General features: G+C 34.7%; 2 protein-coding genes across 2 annotated transcripts; both read right to left on the bottom strand.

Moving 5' to 3' along the window:
• Positions 1-1,664: 1,664 nt before the first annotated feature.
• LOC114413820 lies at positions 1,665-2,456 on the bottom strand. The gene is made up of 2 exons (XM_028378347.1): positions 2,226-2,456; positions 1,665-2,123 (listed from the first exon to the last, which is right to left on the bottom strand). The coding sequence occupies exons 1-2, from the start codon at positions 2,454-2,456 to the stop codon at positions 1,665-1,667; spliced, it is 690 nt and encodes a 229-aa protein (XP_028234148.1).
• An 8,407-nt stretch (positions 2,457-10,863) lies between these two features.
• Positions 10,864-11,451, bottom strand: LOC114413819. The gene has a single exon (XM_028378345.1). The coding sequence runs from the start codon at positions 11,449-11,451 to the stop codon at positions 10,864-10,866; it is 588 nt and encodes a 195-aa protein (XP_028234146.1).
• Positions 11,452-17,264: the final 5,813 nt, after the last annotated feature.

Here is a 17,264-nt window from a genome sequence, read left to right as displayed (position 1 = left end):
AAAAGGCTGGGTTGCCTCCCAGTAAGCGCTTCTTTAACGTCACTAGCTTGACGTTTGTTACCTCTAAGGGTCTTGTAACACCTTAGCCCTGGCCACCAGAGCTGTCTCATTCTCAATCTTCTCCATCTTGGAACATACATTTTGGTCATATGAATGTTTCACTGTATCAAACAAATTGAAAGTAACCTTCTAATCATCTACACTTATCTCAAGGTTACCATTTCCTATATCAACCACATAATTGGTTGTCAACATGAACGGACGGCCTAGAATCAGTGGAATTTCAACGTCTTCTTTAGTATTCATGATCATAAAATCTGTAGGGAAAGTGAAGTGACATACTTTGACCAATACATCCTCCACTACACCATACGGCCTTGTGATTGAGCGATTCACTAGCTGCAGTGTCATTCTAGTTGGTAGGATTTCCAACTCTTCTATCCTTCTGCACATGGATAGGGGCATTAAATGTATGCTAGCCCTAAGTCAATAAGCGCCTTTCCAACTAACACAACACCAATTGAGCAAGGAATGGTAACACTCCCTGGATCCTTATATTTTGGTGGAAGGATCCTCTGAATGACAACACTACAATTGCCTTCCACCACAATGTTGTCACTGTGGATATATTTGCCCTTCTTTGTCAACAGATCTTTGAGAAACTTGGAGTAGAGTGACATCTGTTGCAAGGCTTCTCCAAACGGAATAGTGATATCTAATTTCTTGAAAATATCAAGGAAACGAGCAAAGTTCCGTTCCTTGTCCTTCTTAGACGACACGAAGGGATATGGTGCTTCCTTTCCAGAGTTGGGGATAGCCTCTTTCTTCTTTTCTCTCGCATGTTCACTCTTAGTCTTTTTTCCTCCTTACTATCTCTTTTTTTTTTGTATTTTTTTCATTTTCTTCTTCCTGATCTTCATTTATTTTTCTCTCCTCTATTTGATCTCTTTCCTTTTCTTTTTCTCCCTCAGCTCCTAACTCTTTTTCTTCATTAGTCCTACTCTCATTCTCCACAATTAGCTCCCGTTTGCTTCTGGTCATGATAGTCTTGCATTCTTCCTTGGGATTTTTCTCAGTATTAGCTCCAAAACCTCCAAAAGAACTCTAAGCTATTTGCTTGGCCAGCTACCTCACTTGGATCTCATCTTTTTTTCTGAATACAAGAAAAAATTCATTTCAATTTCAATTATTTTTATAAGATAAAATCTATCTATATCGATTTTATCTTATAGAAATAATTGAAAAATGCATTCAATTATGTCTTCGCGTATCAAATATTTTCTTTTCTTAATGGCTGATTCAGTGCTCTTATGATTAGACATTGAAACCTGCATAAATTGAGCCAAAGTTTCTTCCAACTTGGTGGTCCTCTCATACAAGTTAGGCCCTTGATTAGGGGGTTTGTTGGAAGGTCCTCCTTGATCTTTGTTAAATTGGTTCCCTGGATGTGACCTCCATCCTTGCCCTTGATTTTGATTGAAGTTCCCTCCTTGCTGGTAACCTGAAAAGCCACTTGAATGAAATCCCTGTCTGTTTTGATTCCCCATGTAGTTTACCTCTTTGGCTGAATCATCTTGGGGTATACAACAACTGGATTCATGAGCTCCTCCATAAATACTACAGCCTCCCACTTGCATAACAACTGAATGAGAGGGCTGAACCACTTATAGCTGTGTTGGCAATTTGATGCGTGTTTCTGTAAGTGATTCCAACTGCTTGGCTAATAGCTTATTATGTGCCAACAGTGCATCTTGTGAAAAGAGTTTCAACAGGCTTCGTTTGGTGGATATATGAGTTCTATCATGCAAGATAGCATGATCATTAGCAGCCATGTTCTCAATGAGCTCCATTGCTTCCTCTGGAGTTTTCAACTTAATCTTTCCTCCAGCAGAAGCATCTAACAATTGCCTGGACTGTGGTCTCAAACCATCAATGAAGATATTCAACTGAATAGGTTCAGTGAATCCATGAGTAGGTGTCTTCCTCAGCAAGCCACAAAATCGTTTTAGCGCTTCACTCAAAGACTCATCCGAAAACTGATGGGATGAGGAAATGGCTGCTTTACCCTCAGTTGTCTTTGATTCTGGGAAATACTTTTTCAGAAATTTCTCTACTACTTCCTCCTATGTCTTCAAGTTGTTCCCCTTGAAAAAATGCAACCATTTCTTTGCTTCACCCGCTAAAGAGAATGAAAACAAGCTCAACCTTATTGTATCTTCTAGCACCCTTGCGATCTTCACTATATTGCAAATTTCTATGTAAGTTGCAAGGTGTGCATAAGGGTCTTCATTGGACAGGCCAGGGAATAAGTTTCCTTGAATCAGCTGGATCAAGGAATGTGGATAGGAAATGTTGTGTGCTTCAACTTCCGGCCGCGCAATGCTTGTGAAAATTTTTGGCACGGTGGAGCTAGAGTAATCCTCAAGAGTAACCCTTTGTGGTTGCTCGTCCACCATGATATGAGCTTCCGATGCAGTGACTTTGGATTCCCTCAAGTTTGTTGGAAATGATGAAAATGATTCGGATGAAAGAGTGCTCTCAGTGCTTGGCTAGACTGTCCTCTCTTGTAAAGCCTTCCTCCTTCTCTCTGCGTTGTTTCTCCTACAAGTAGCTTCAATCTCCAAGTCTAGTGGAGCTAAATCCCCTACTGAAGAATTACCTCGCATACAAGAAGTAACTAAACAGAGCAACAATTAACCAAGTCAAGAGAAAAAAAAATCAAAGAATAAAGAATACATGTTTCCAAACTAAAGTATACTATCTAAGTGGAAAGAAATTCCCCAGCAACGGCGCTAAAAACTTGTTGAACGATCGGCAAGTGTATCGATTCACACAAGTAGTATATAAAACGGTAAGACCGAGTATCATATCCACAGGGAATTTGTTTCACCTAGACTATATATATTCAGTATGTAAACACTTTTAAAGCTTGAAATAAAACAAATATTGAGTGTGAATTGAGTTCCACACTATTAAACTATTTGAACAAAAACAAAATATTCAAAGCTATAAAATGTGACAACTATCAAGATAAATGCGTTGGGGAGTGTCCTACTGAATTTTCTCTTGCTGTATAAAATGTTTTTTTCTCTATTTAACGTTATCCTAGTGTTCTTACACTGAGAAAATACTCAAACCACGATTCCTCACATGAATGAGCCTAGCTCTCTTAGCCTTTGTTCTTGATTCCTCAACAAACTTGTTCTAAAAGAGTTGCACTAAGCTTATAGTGTAAAATATACTAGATCGCTGCACTCTATTCCTAGACATACAGATTTCTAGCTTGCTTTATCAAGTTCTAAGGTTTTAAAGCATTTTCCAATACTAAAAAGCCTAACTACACATACAAATGGGTGATCAAGCCACAAGCATGTAAAATAAACATAGATAGAAGCAAAGAACACAGAAAAATAACATTAAATAGATAATAAGAGTATTACATCAAGAGTTTCAGTAGTAACTCCCCAACAAAGAGGCTCTAGCCTTCCATTACAAGCAAAGCTTCAAAATACAAGAAGAAAGCTATTTTTGGTGAAAGAAAAATGGAAGAAAATGATGGAGAATGTCTTCTCCAACCTCTTAACCCTAAATCTCTTTGTTTTTCACGAAGCCAAGATCTCCTTGTTGCTCTCCACCAGTTGTTGTTTTTTTAGTTCCACCAACTTCAGTGTTTTAAAGGCTCTTGGATTTCTCAGCTTTCGTAGGCTCGTTCAGCGAGCATGTCTCGCTGAGCGAGAGTTAGTGAAAATTCGCTAAGCGAGCTTAGGCGCGCTAAACGCGCGAAGAGACAACATCCTCATTGGGCGGGCTGGCTGCGCGCTGGGCGCACAAATCTCTGACTTATCCTCTTATAGGGTTTCCCATCCGCTAAGCGAGCTGGATGCCTCGCTAAGCGGATGCATCTCACTTAGCCAATCTGGCTTGCTAAGCGAGTCATCAGCAGCTTTTACCTTCTCTTCTTTGGCCTGGAATTGAGTTGGATTCAACATTAGGTCACAAAAAATGGAGTTTCTACTCTATAAAATCACACAATAAAGAAAATATGTATAATTTCTACAAAAAGAACCATAAATTGGAGGTACATTGCTATTTCCTTGCAAATTTTCAATACCAAACTAACTCTTGAATAGCAACTAGCACGGGTGATATAAGCAATTTCAGAAGAATCGTTCCTAGTAAGTACAATATCCTTAACATAAACTAGAAGTGTAGTGAAAGGAGCAACATTAGTTTTTATGAATAGGGAATGATTAGAAGGTTATTTAGTGTAATCTTGTAGCAATAGAAATGAAGAGAGTCGTGAATACCATTGACGAATGGCTTGTTTGAGGCCATAAAGAGATCATTGTAGATGACAAACTTGGCTTGCTTTAGAAGATGAGACACTTGGAGGGAGTTGCATATACACTTCTTCATCGAGGTTGTCATTCAAGAAGGTGTTATTGATATCCAATTGTTTGAGATGCCAGTTATGTATAGTTGCAAGTGCAAGTAAGAGGCGAACAATTGTGATTTTTGGGAGAAAAAGTATCCAAGTAATCTAAACCTTCTAATTTAGTATAACCCTTGGCCACTAAACAAGCTTTGTATTGTTCTATACTGCCATCTGCTCGATGTTTAATCTTGTACACCCAACGACAACCAATGGTATTTGTTTGGTGGGAGATCACTAATAACCCATGTATTATTTGCTTCTAAAGCATTAATTTCCTTTTTCATGGCTTTAACCCAACAATCATGTTTGGAGGCCTCATTAGATGACCTTGGTTTTGTGACTAAAGTAATAGACATGACAAAACTATGATAACATGGTGAAAGCTTTGAATAAGAGAGAACTAAAGATAAAGGATAGCGACTACCTGAAGGATTATTGGCATTAGTTGATGTAAAGATAGAATGGTAATCATTGTATCGGGCATGTCTATGTTTTTCACCTTAAGAACAACAAGGTACAAAATTAAGGGTAAGTGAGGAAGACTTTTGAGGAGAGCTAGGTTGAGAATATGCCTCTGGGACAGATGTAATTGGTTCATCCTCAGAAGATAGCTCCTCAAAGATGAGAGGTTAAGGGGATGAAAAGGAGGGAGAAAGGAGAGTGTGGATGTCTCTAAGTTGTGTTTTGGCATATGGAAAACAATCCTCATGAAAAATAATGTTCCTGAAAGTGGTAATGGCTCAAGTTGTTAAATTGAAAGTGACATAACCCTTAGTATTGGGTTTAGAACCAAGAAAGATACAAGGGTCAACACGAGCTAGGGTCGAGTTTGTTTTTGTGAGAACTCAAAGTGCTAATGTAACACAAGCATCCAAAAACTTTAAGAGATGAAATATCAAACAATTTGTCATAAAGTTTTTGGTATGGTGCTAGATTATTTGGAAAAAGGGGTTGGTAGACAATTAATGAGATGTGTTGCATGTGTGACAACAAAGGACCAAAATATGAGAGGTAAATGAGAATGAAAAAGTAAAACATGTGTGACATTTAAGAGATGTTGATACTTTCTTTCAACAATACCATTTGTTGTGGTGTTTCAACACATGAGGTTTGATGAATAATCCCTTTTGATGTGTAAAATTGAAACATGATGAATTTTGCACCATTATCACTTCAAATAGTTTTTACTTTTGTATCAAATTGATTTTCAACACAAGTAATAAAGGTTTGTAGATGAGTTTGTGTTTCTGATTTCGAACACATGAGAATGACCCAAACAAATCTAGTGTGATAATCTACAATTGTAAGGAAATATTTGTGTCCATACATAGAAACAGTGGGGCATGGCCCCCATATGTCAACATGCAAAAGAATAAAGAAAGGGTTTGGAAGCATGAGAATTGCTAGTTGGAAAAGGTAATTTCCTTTGTTTAGCACGGTGACAAGCATCACAAACAAAATTTTTATCACTAAAAAGAGAAGGATAACATTGTTTCATAGTATGTATCCTATCATGAGAAGGGTGTCCAAAACAAAAATGCCATAAATAGATTGGCAGCTTATTATGAAATAAGGTTACATCATAGTAGACATTTGAAAGTGAAGATATTGCTGACTTGTATAGACCATTAATCACATCAACTAAACCAATCATCCTCTGAATGTTCACATCCTGTATGACACATTTGTTCAAAGAAAAAGTTAGTTTACAATTCAATGTTGAAACTAACTTAGAAATGGAAATAAGATTGAATGTAAAGCTGGGTAAGTAGAGGACATCAACCAAATATAAAGTTTCAAAGAACTTTACAATTCCAAAATGTGTAGCTAGAACTTGTTGACAATTAGGAAGCTTAACAACTATAGGAGGAATTTGTTTATATGAAGTATAGAATTCCAAAGATGATGGAACATGATCAGTTGCCCCTTAATCTAATATCTAGGAAGCATGAGATTGCTTATTAATTGTGCAGGTAATAGGAAGAATGTTACCTACAACAGATGTATTAGGTTCTTGAAAAGGAAATGTACCAATGTGGTTGATGTAAGGTGTTGCTATCATTGAGGTTCCTTGAATCAAAGCCAATAATGCTTGATATTGTTGTGGTGTGAAGTAGATATCCTGATATTCTTGTTTCTGTTGATCATCATTCTCTCCAACACTTGTGTTTCCATCAGTTATAGTGTTATTCACTGTAGCCCCTTGATTGTTCTTGTATGTAGGATGCTTAAGAGGAAAACCATGCTTCCGATAACACACAACAACAGTGTGACCAACTTTTCCATAATGACTACAAATTTTACCATTATTATTATTGTTGTTGTAGCCTCTGCCATATGAGCCTCGACCCCCTCCTCTACCAGCTCTAGAAGAAGGGAATCCATTTTTGCAATGACATACATCAACAATATGTCCTAACTTACCACAGCAAGGGCAAATTAACTACCTATTCAGTTCAGTTAACTAAGTTTAGCTAGTGGTGAGTTGTAATAGTTAGTTAGTCTAAGATGAGTTGTCAACAACTGGTTAGTGCTGAGTTGTAAAGTTAGTTATTTCTATTGTAGCTCTCCTAACTAATTGTTGTATAAATACTCTTGTAATAGATCATTCATTCATTCTGTGCAACTCTAAGTTTAATTTTTTTTCTTTTTTCTTCTTCTTCCTCGAAGCTTTAGTTCATCATGCATAACCATAGTTTCATCTGTTGGAAGAAGAAGAAGATTTTATTTCATTTGCCACTCAAAATACAAGAGTACGATCCCCTATTTATACTAAAATAGAGTGACCACTCACATAATTTGCTTATTCAAGAATACTAAATGCTCACATAATTGCTTATTCAAGACATTGTAACTCACAACCTTACAACTTTCATCTTCCACAATTTAAGGCTCATAAAACTTGTTATTATTATTTTTCTAATTAATATCTAACATCCTCCCTTAATTGGAAATTCTTCTGCACACCAAGTCTTGCTTGCAATCTTTGAAAATCTTCAAATTTGAGAGGCTTGGTGAAAATATCCGCAACTTGATCTTGAGTTTTCACATGAGTCAATTCTACTTCTTTCTTTGTAATGCACTCTCTAATGAAATGATACCTTGTATCTATATGCTTACTTCGTTCATGGAACACCAGATTCTTGGCAAGCTCTTGTGCAGATCTATTATCAACATAGATCTTTGTGCTTTCCTTTTGCAACAACTGAAGTTCCTCCAACAATCTTCTTAGCCAAATGGCATGACATGTGCAAGAAGTGGCAGCTACATACTCGGCTTCACAAGTAGAAAGTGTCACAATGCCTTGCTTCTTAGAACTCCATGTAAAAACACAATCACCCATAAAAAATACAAATCTGGTAGTACTTTTTCTATCATCAACATCTCCGGCAAAATCACTATCACAAAATCCCACAAGCTTATAGTTATTGGAGGGAGAATAAAACAATCCAAAATCAATTGTACCTTTCAAGTAACGAAGAATTCTTTTTGCGGCTTTTAGATGAGGAGAGGTAGGAGCCTCCATAAAGCGACACACAACTCCCACCGCATATAGAATATCGGGCCTTGTATTGGTTAGATACCTTAAACTCCCCACAAGACTCTTGAAGACCGTGGAGTCTACCTTCTCTTCTTCATCAAACTTTGATAACTTCAAGCCACCTTCCATAGGTGTGTTCACGGGATTGCAATCAAGCATATTAAATTTCTTCAACACTTCTTTTGTGTAGCTTTCTTGTGAGACAAAGATACCATTCTCCGTTTGCTTCACTTCCATTCCCAAGTAATATGACATGAGTCCCATATTTGTCATATCAAATTCACGAGACATGGACTCCTTGAAGTCTTCAAACAAATGTGGGTTATTGCCGGTAAAGATAAGGTCATCCACATAAAGACAAATAAATAAGACATCACCATTATTAAAAGTTTTAACATAAAGAGCATACTCATTTTGACAACGAACAAACCCATTGTCTTGGAAGTACTTGTCAATGCGAGTATTCCATGCCCTCGGTGCTTGCTTTAGACCATACAACGCCTTGTTCAATTTCAAGACTTTTCCTTCTTGACCTTCGATGAGAAAACCCATTGGTTGTTCAACAAAGACATCTTCTTCAAGATAGCCATTTAGAAATGCCGATTTTACATCAAGCTGAAAAATTCTCCACTTCATTTGAGCTGCCAAGGAAATAAGAAGACGAATGGTTTCCATGCGGGCAACCGGTGCAAACACTTCATCATAATCAACTCCATATTGTTGCTTATAACCTTTAGCTACAAGTCTTGCTTTGTGTCTCTCAACCTCTCATTTTGCATTCTTCTTGATTTTGAATACCCATTTGACTCCAATTGCTTCATGACCTTTGGGAAGGCTTGATAACTCCGAAGTGTTGTTCTTCTCAATGGCTTTGATTTCTTCTTCCATGGCTTGTCTCCACCTTTTGTCTTTCATTGCTTCATCAAAGTTTAAGGGTTCACTGTCAACAAAAAGACAAAACAAATCATTTATAACTTCAGTTTCATCATATAATTCTTGAATATTTCTCATTCTTCTTGGCCTTTCACTTGAACTCCCTTCGGAAGATGATGAGGCTTCATTGGTTGAAGGAGTTGGTGAAAGTGCTGGAGTTGAATCATTTGGAGTCAAGGCTTCTTCATCTATTTATTCAAAGTACGGGAAAAAATCATAAGTGTCTTCTTTCTCCTCCCAATTCCATGTGCCTTCTTCATAGAACTCGACATCTCGGCTCACAATTGTCTTTCCATTGTTTGGATTGTACAATTTGTAGCCTTTTGAGCTTGCATCATAGCCAATGAACACATGTTTCTCACTCCGATCATCAAGCTTGAATCTTCCTTGGTCGGGTACATGAGCATATGCAATGCTCCCAAATACTCTCAAGTGATCAACTCTTGGCTTCACTCCACTCCATGCTTCTTGTGGTGTTTGATCTTTGACATTCTTTGTTGGGGAGCGATTGGACAAATAAACGGCACATGCAACAGCTTCGGCCCAAAATTCCTTTGGCATATTTTTAGCCTTCAACATACATCTAGTCATATTAAGAATAGTTCTATTTTTTCTCTCCGCTACCCCATTTTGTTGTGGAGATCTAGGAACCGTTAGAGGGCGACGAATCCCATATTTTTCACAAAATTCATTAAATTCTTTTGATGTGAATTCGCCACCTCTATCGGATCTTAGAGCTTTGATTACGTAACCACTCTCCTTTTCCACAAGAGCTTTAAAATTTTTAAAAGCTACAAATGCCTCAGATTTTTGCTTTAGAAAATAAACCCAAGTCTTTCTACTATAATCATCAATAAAAAGCAAGAAATATTTATTGTTACCACATGAAGGAGGATTGATTGGGCCACACACATCGGTGTAAACAAGTTGGAGAGGCTCCTTTGCTCTTGAATTAGCTTCTTTTGGAAAACTCTTTCTTGCATGCTTTCCAAGGAGACATGCTTCACACAATTGATTAGGATGGTTGATGTGAGGCATCCCTTTCACCATCTTCTCCTCTCCTAAGGATTTTAGTGCTCCAAAATTCAAGTGTCCAAATCTCATATGCCAACACCATGATTCATCTTTTATGCTAGCCTTCAAACATTTTGCTTCATTGGTTTTAATGTTCAAAGTGAACATTCTATTTCTTGACATAAACACCTTGGCAATCAAATTAGAATTTTTTATCTCGAAGCCATAAACAACAATCTTTCATATGAATTTCATACCCCTTTTCAACAAGTTGTCCCAAACTCAAAATATTGCTTTTTAGTTTAGGAACATAGTAAACATCCGTGATTAATTTGTGAGCACCATCTTTTAAAGAAATTAAAATGGTACCTTTTCCTTGGATTTGCACCTTGGAAGAATCTCCAAAAGAAACATTTCCTTTCACCTTCTCATCAAGTTCCACAAATTTCTCTTTGCATCCACACATGTGATTGCTTGCTCCATTGTCAAGATACCATAAGCATTTGTCTTCCTTCTCACCATTATTAAGTGATAGTAGTAGTGTTGACTCTTCAACTTCTTTATCTTCTTTATCATCAACAAGATTGACCTTCTCTTCAACATTTGTTCTACACTCCCAAGAGTAATGGCCATATTTATGACAATTAAAACATTCAACATTAGATTTATCATACCTCCTTTCATATGTTTTTTCATAATTGTTTCTACCTCTTCCTCTTCCTCTTCCACGACTTCTAGTGGATTGATGGCTCCTCCATTCATTATTGTCAAAATTATCACGATCTCCTCTTCCTCCTTTTCCTTGGCCATGACCACGTCCACGACCACGTCCACGTGCTTTTTGACTACTTTCTCCTCCATTTTCTTTCAAAGAAGCTTTGGCTTTGAGGACTTGCTCCAATGACTCATCATGTCTTCTATTGAACCTTTCTTCATAGGCTTAAAGAGAACCCATCAATTGGTCTACGGTCATTGAGTCTAAATCCTTAGACTCTTCAATAGCACAAATCACATAATCAAATTTAGCGATTAAGGAGCGAAGGATCTTTTCCACCACACGAACATCTTCCATATTTTCTCCATAATGCTTCATTTGGTTCACAATAGCCAACACCTTGTTGCCAAAATCTGAGATAGATTCAGATTCCTTCATATGCAATGATTCAAACTCTCTACGTAGAGTTTGTAGGCGCACCTTTTTTACCTTATCAACTCCTTCAAGGGAGGTTTTCAAAATCTCCCATGCTTCTTTGGATGTGGTTGCATTTGACACCAACTCGAACATAGCTTCATCCAAACCTTGATGAATGAAAGTAAGTGCTTGTTGATCCTTCTTCTTTGACTTCAACAAAGTCTCCTTCTCATTTGGTGACAAAATAGCCTCATTTTGAGGTTGGGTATAACCTTTCTCTACAATCTCCCATGCATCTTGAGAACCTAATAAGACTTTCATGCGACGACACCAATTATCATAATTCTCTTTGGTAAGACGAGGGAATTGAAACATACTCAAGCCATTGCTTGCCATCTCTCAACTCACAAAGTATTTCTCTCTCACCTCACAAAGTGTTTCTCTCTCAACACTCTAGAACTCAAGCTCTGATGCCACTTTGTTGGAAGAAGAAGAAGATTTTATTTCATTTGCCACTCAAAATACAAGAGTATGATCCCCTATTTATACTAAAATAGAGTGAGCACTCACATAATTTATTTATTCAAGAATACTAAATGCTCACATAATTGCTTATTCAAGACATTATAACTTATAACCTTACAACTTTCATCTTCCACAATTTAAGGCTCATAAAACTTGTTATTATTATTTTTCTAATTAATATCTAAATCGAAGCTCTTCAAATGAGAACTCTACTGTGTTATTCTGATCTATTCTTGTACCTTTGCTTCCTTTCCTTCATTATAGATTTTCTTTCTAGCAAGATGAGCTCAAAATTTGATCAAACCCTAAATCCCCACCGTCCCTATTATTTGCATCCGAATGGAAATCCAGCTACTGCTTTGGTTTCACCGGGGCTAGATCCAACTAACTAACTATTATAACTCAGCATTAGCTTCACGTAGTTAACTAAATTGAATAGGTAGTTAATATGCCAAGAAAATGATAGACAAATACCACTTTTTTTATTCCAAAATTACAAATAAAAAATAAAAGAAATATGTTATTTTATTTCAATATTCAATATATAGCAATATCTTTTCATGATTAACACTTAAAAATCTTACTTTATAGAAAGATAACACGTGCTTAAATGTAAATTATACTTAATTTTGTCTAAAAAACTTAACGGTACATTTTATACAAATTTAAAACTCCAATTTAATTACAATGCATTCATAATATAATTTTTTATATTGTCATTAAATTTATTACTTTTTTATAATAACTACGTCTAAAATAATTTTTAATTGATTGATAATATAAAATATTTATATCTAATGTACAAGAAAACTAAACTCTTAAAATTAATTAATTTTAGTGTTAGATAAAGAGTTGTATATGTTATCACACTTTTTATAACACTTTTTTGTGATTCATTTTTTTCACACTTTTCTTTATTTTTCATTAATTCAATGTCGTATTCAAACTCTTGAACTTTGATGATTTGATAAAATATCAATAAACCACAAATTTCATAATTGTAAAAACTAAAGTTGATTTCTATACTTTTATTTATCAAAATATTCATTTTATCTCATAATTATAATAAATAAAAGGCTAAATTACATTTTTGTCTCCATATAATATCAGATTTATGGGTTTTGTCATCCTATTTCTAAATAAACCATTTTTATCTCATTTTTTTAAATTATGTAAATACAATCCTTTCATTAAGCGACCTGTTGACTTTTACATAACTAACATGAACAAATGATATAACACTTCAATAGTGACACAACACTATTGCATTAACATGAATTGCTAACAATATTAAATACCAAAAAAATAACATTAATTATTGTTGTTCATATGACCCTAGCTAACATTCTAACATAACGCTTATATGAAAGGGTAATGTAGTGTGTTGACAAGCCAAAGTGATAAATGAGGTAATATTATTGCATTTTTAAAATACTTACTTCACTTTTCATGTTAGCACCACATTGTTAATCCATGTAAGTATAATGTTATTTGTTTGTGTGACATTAAAGCCTAATGTTAAAGTCAAGATGTTACTTCACAATCAACTAATGATCAATTGATGAAGAGACTAAATTATAGAATTTTAAAAATTGAAAAATCATTAGCACAAATTTAAAAATAAGAGAATCATAATTAAGGATTACAGATTATAGAAACCAAAAATACAATTTAACCAAAACAAAAATACATAACAAAAGTGCTATTCAAATAATTTTTTCTCTTAAATAATATATACCTAGCTAGCTACTAGTGAAATGGGACTGCTAAACAGGTTTGCCAATGGCGATGATTGAAAAGGCTTGAACGCCAAGTCCAACTTGCACGGAAAGTACCTTTGCACAAATTGAATCATTCAATGAAAGCCCACAATGGCACAAGCAATGGTCAAGAATACCCCTACCCTCACATGCCGAAAGCCAAGATCTGAACAACCTACTTAACAAATCCATCATGTTGCTTGGTCTTTACAAAACCCGGCCCTTTATTTTCTTCTCTCTTCTTATTTATTTATTTTCCTTACAAATTAAGGTAAAAGCCTAAGTCATAAATAATAAACTGAGAATTACTTGTCTCCTTTTTGGCCATTTCCCCAACATTTCAAACAGGGAATGTGCCCTCTTTGTGTTACAGTTCCATGTTCATAGTTTTGGGGTTGTAATATTTTTTAGTTGCTTGGAGGTAAGGGGACCACACCCTAGACCTGAAGTTTTTGCAACGAACTTATTGGTGCTTTCGTCACCTCAAGGCTCAAAGTCTTCAGTATTATCATTTGGCATGCATGATCCACAAATAATATCAATTGTCTTTCTGATTCGGCGTATTTGTACTGTCTATGTACTAGGAATCCTGATATAATCTACGTATAGTAATTACTTCTTTAAGGACCCTCTTCTTCGTCAATCATTTGCAGAAAATGCTTTTTTTTTTTCTCTTCACAGCGGCTTAGAAAAATGATGGAAGGAAAATATACGCCTCAAATCCACTAAAACCAGAACACTCTTATCCAATCAACTTTATCGATTTGTCAAAGTTCATGAATCTGGACATGACAAACCAAGTTGGAATTTAGACGAATTTATGTTCTATGTATGGCAATCATTTTAATGTACTAATTTAAGCGCTTCACTCCTCTAGGATGCAGAGTGCACTCGAGCTGGAAGATAAAATATAAAGTAATAACCATTGATTAAAATGACTCAAAAAAAAAAACTATTGATTAAAATATCTAAAGTTTAACAATTTTAGAATTTATTTAACATATATACTTATATGTAATTTATTATTATTTAAATGTTATTTCTCGAACAAAAGTTATTATTATGTCATCTAAAGTGATTTCAAACTTTAGGGGAATCAAATTCCTAGTATGTGTTCTTCTCCCTCTAATTTATTTTATTTTGTTTTTACTAGTAAAACGTTTAGTTTTTTTCGGTAAGAAGGTTTGTGACTCCAGGAACTGTGGGTGGTTTTAGAGGCATCCATGTGGACTGAATAATTTTAAATCTTCTTACAACATATTCTTACTAATTTTCTTGTTTGCATTATATGGTTAGTAAATATAAAATGATTTTATGTTTCTAATACATTTTTTATTTAATACTTATTTTTATAAAGTATCCTAAATATTAAAAAAATTATAGGACAATATAATATTACTCATTTTATATATGACAATCATGTTATACACCAATTGAAGGATATTTGGCTCCTAAAGTTTGGAATTCACTTTTGCAAGATAAAATACAGAATAATAACCATTAATTTATTTTAAAGTAACCATTAATTAGGATATTTAATACTTAAAATATTTACAACTTTATAATTTATTTTTATGTATATTTGTAAATTATCAAAATTTTAAAAGTAATTTCCAAGTCAACATATTTCCCTAACACACTTTATTAGAAAGCATGTTATTAGCAAATAGTATATTGTTACCATATCCAAGGTAAGACTTAATCTTTGCACTAGTTGAATTTGGTGCTGATATAATTGTTGAAAAGATAAATGAACTTGACATCGCTTATAACAAAAAATCTTAAGATATTAAGTTTATGAGTTTTTCTCACTCATATATTGTTTAACTTAAAGTGAGATTTAATCTTAACACTTCAACTCCAATCACATGTCTTCTTCTTTCTCTTTTATTTTTAATTTATTTCATTTTTATTAAAAAGCATTTAGATTACTTAGCAAGAAGGATTAGTGTTGTGTGACTTGGGAGCCGAGGGAGATTGGGAAATTTGGGGAACTGAACAAGGACATTGGAATGATGTTGTTGTTACCTTGATATGGAGCTGAATAACATGGTCAATGTATAACTAAACTTTAATAAACCCCACTTATTAAGTCACACACGGCATCAATGCGCATGGCTTGCTTGTTTTGGCTTTAATTTCAGGGTGAACACTAGTCTATAATCTCTCTCTACTCTATTACGCCCAAGAAAACATGTGAAGCAATATTATGAAGATAAACCCTAATGAGGTAGACTACAGCTGCAAGTCATTAAGTCAAACGAGGTAAGAAAGAAATAAATAAACACTTGATAAAGTTCGGGTACGGTGCTCCCTCCTCGATCATCCATATGATATGAGAAATTGAGAATCCTTCTGGCAATAAGCATGCTAGGCTACCTCTTTCACACTCCTCTCTTTCTGTGCAAGTGATGAGTCTGATGACTATGAGTTGAAACATGCATCATGATTAGGTTTATGGAAGCACGCCTAATCATTGTGTCGTGCCATATATTACTTGGAAGGAATATAACTTGCTTCTTTAATTGACCCCGACAAAAGAATTTACATCTGTCGTCGATTTTCAATAACAGCCACACAAGTAACTATTCGTTGTCCTTGAATAGCATTCACATATATGATTGGTCGTTTGAGATTTGCTTTGTTATTGGTATATAAAACCAACAACTTTTGGAAACTCACGTCACTCTTGGTGGAACCTTTTGAATGAATCCCTCTACTTGGGACCCGGTTATGTTGAAACATTTTGAGAATGCATGTGATAGACGGAAGAATGTTTTGGCTGGGGTAGCTGAGGAGCCATCTTCATATATACACAGGTATGCCCTGAGAATGGAGCAAAATAAGTCTCTTAGTTAAGGTAATAGTAGTTTGATATAAACGGCATTTTTGGATTCAAGAGTTTCTGTAATTGGTATCTTTCCGAGACTTTGATATGATCGTATCTTCGTTTTAGTTTGAAATCAATTATAAAGTTAAACTCGTTAATTTTTATCAATGCCGTATAACTTTCAGCAGTGTTCTTAATTAACGCTCTCATGCATTAGCTATAGTTTTGATTTGTATGTATATACCGATAAACATTTCATCGACACTTTTTTTTCCTTCTATTTTTTATCACATGTTATTACTTATGATTTTCTTTTTCTTTTTGATCTCTTTCTATATGTGCGTATCTATAGCACGGAAGTGAGCATAAAATTAACATTTTTCTTTTAGCCAGCTATTACTGCTGTATTGTTTTCGGCTACAACATCTCAAAGTTAGTATAACTTCTTATAAAATTACTGAAGTAGTATTTTTTTTTTTTAAGAAAATACTTATATGGGGTAAGTTGAATTTCTATTAGTCAACTTTGCTTAATATTTCTATTTTATTGCAGTTACAAATTGCCGCAATTTTTTTTTTCATGCTGTCAAATCACTCTAAATGTATTTTAGAAAATTAAAAGTTGACTTTAAATCCGATTAGTACTGGTATTTTTTTTTAAAATACTACTTTAATAATTTTAAAAGTAAAACTACCCCATTTTGAGCAGCTCCAACCCTTCTTGAATTACATGCATCAATATGCAGACAGTACTGCATGTACTCAATTACTCATCTTATATACTTTTTTTTTTCTTATCACTCTCTTGAATTATAAGAAATGTGTCGTCAAAAAATTAGGTTAGGGTAGAATTATCCTTCAACTTAAATGTCGCTGTAGTTTGTGGTACACGTAGAAGACTTTCACACGGATTCTATCTATTCCTTTAAACTAATTAATAACTCCAATATGAAGAATTCATCTTGTAAAGTATTTAATCGAAATTGTACGTCATGGAATATTTTATCTTTCCACACAATTTGTTTTTAGCGTTAAGGTACCGATTTATCGTATCCTCAAAAAATTAATAAATAAACTTGACTTCTAATAGAATGA

This window comes from Glycine soja, chromosome 5 (genome assembly GCF_004193775.1).
Source record: "Glycine soja cultivar W05 chromosome 5, ASM419377v2, whole genome shotgun sequence".
NCBI classification, from domain to species: Eukaryota; Viridiplantae; Streptophyta; class Magnoliopsida; order Fabales; family Fabaceae; genus Glycine; species Glycine soja.
Note: the sequence above shows the minus strand (reverse complement) of the source record. Positions and strands in the feature narration are given on the sequence as shown.

Coding starts and splice junctions, on each gene's coding strand:
- LOC114413820 (XM_028378347.1), bottom strand. CDS start 2,456: ATGGTGGACGAGCAACCACAAAGGGTTACTCTTGAGGATTACTCTAGC. Junction 2,124..2,225: donor ATATAGTGAAGATCGCAAGG/GTGCTAGAAGAT, acceptor TTGAAGACATAG/GAGGAAGTAGTAGAGAAATT.
- LOC114413819 (XM_028378345.1), bottom strand. CDS start 11,451: ATGGCAAGCAATGGCTTGAGTATGTTTCAATTCCCTCGTCTTACCAAA.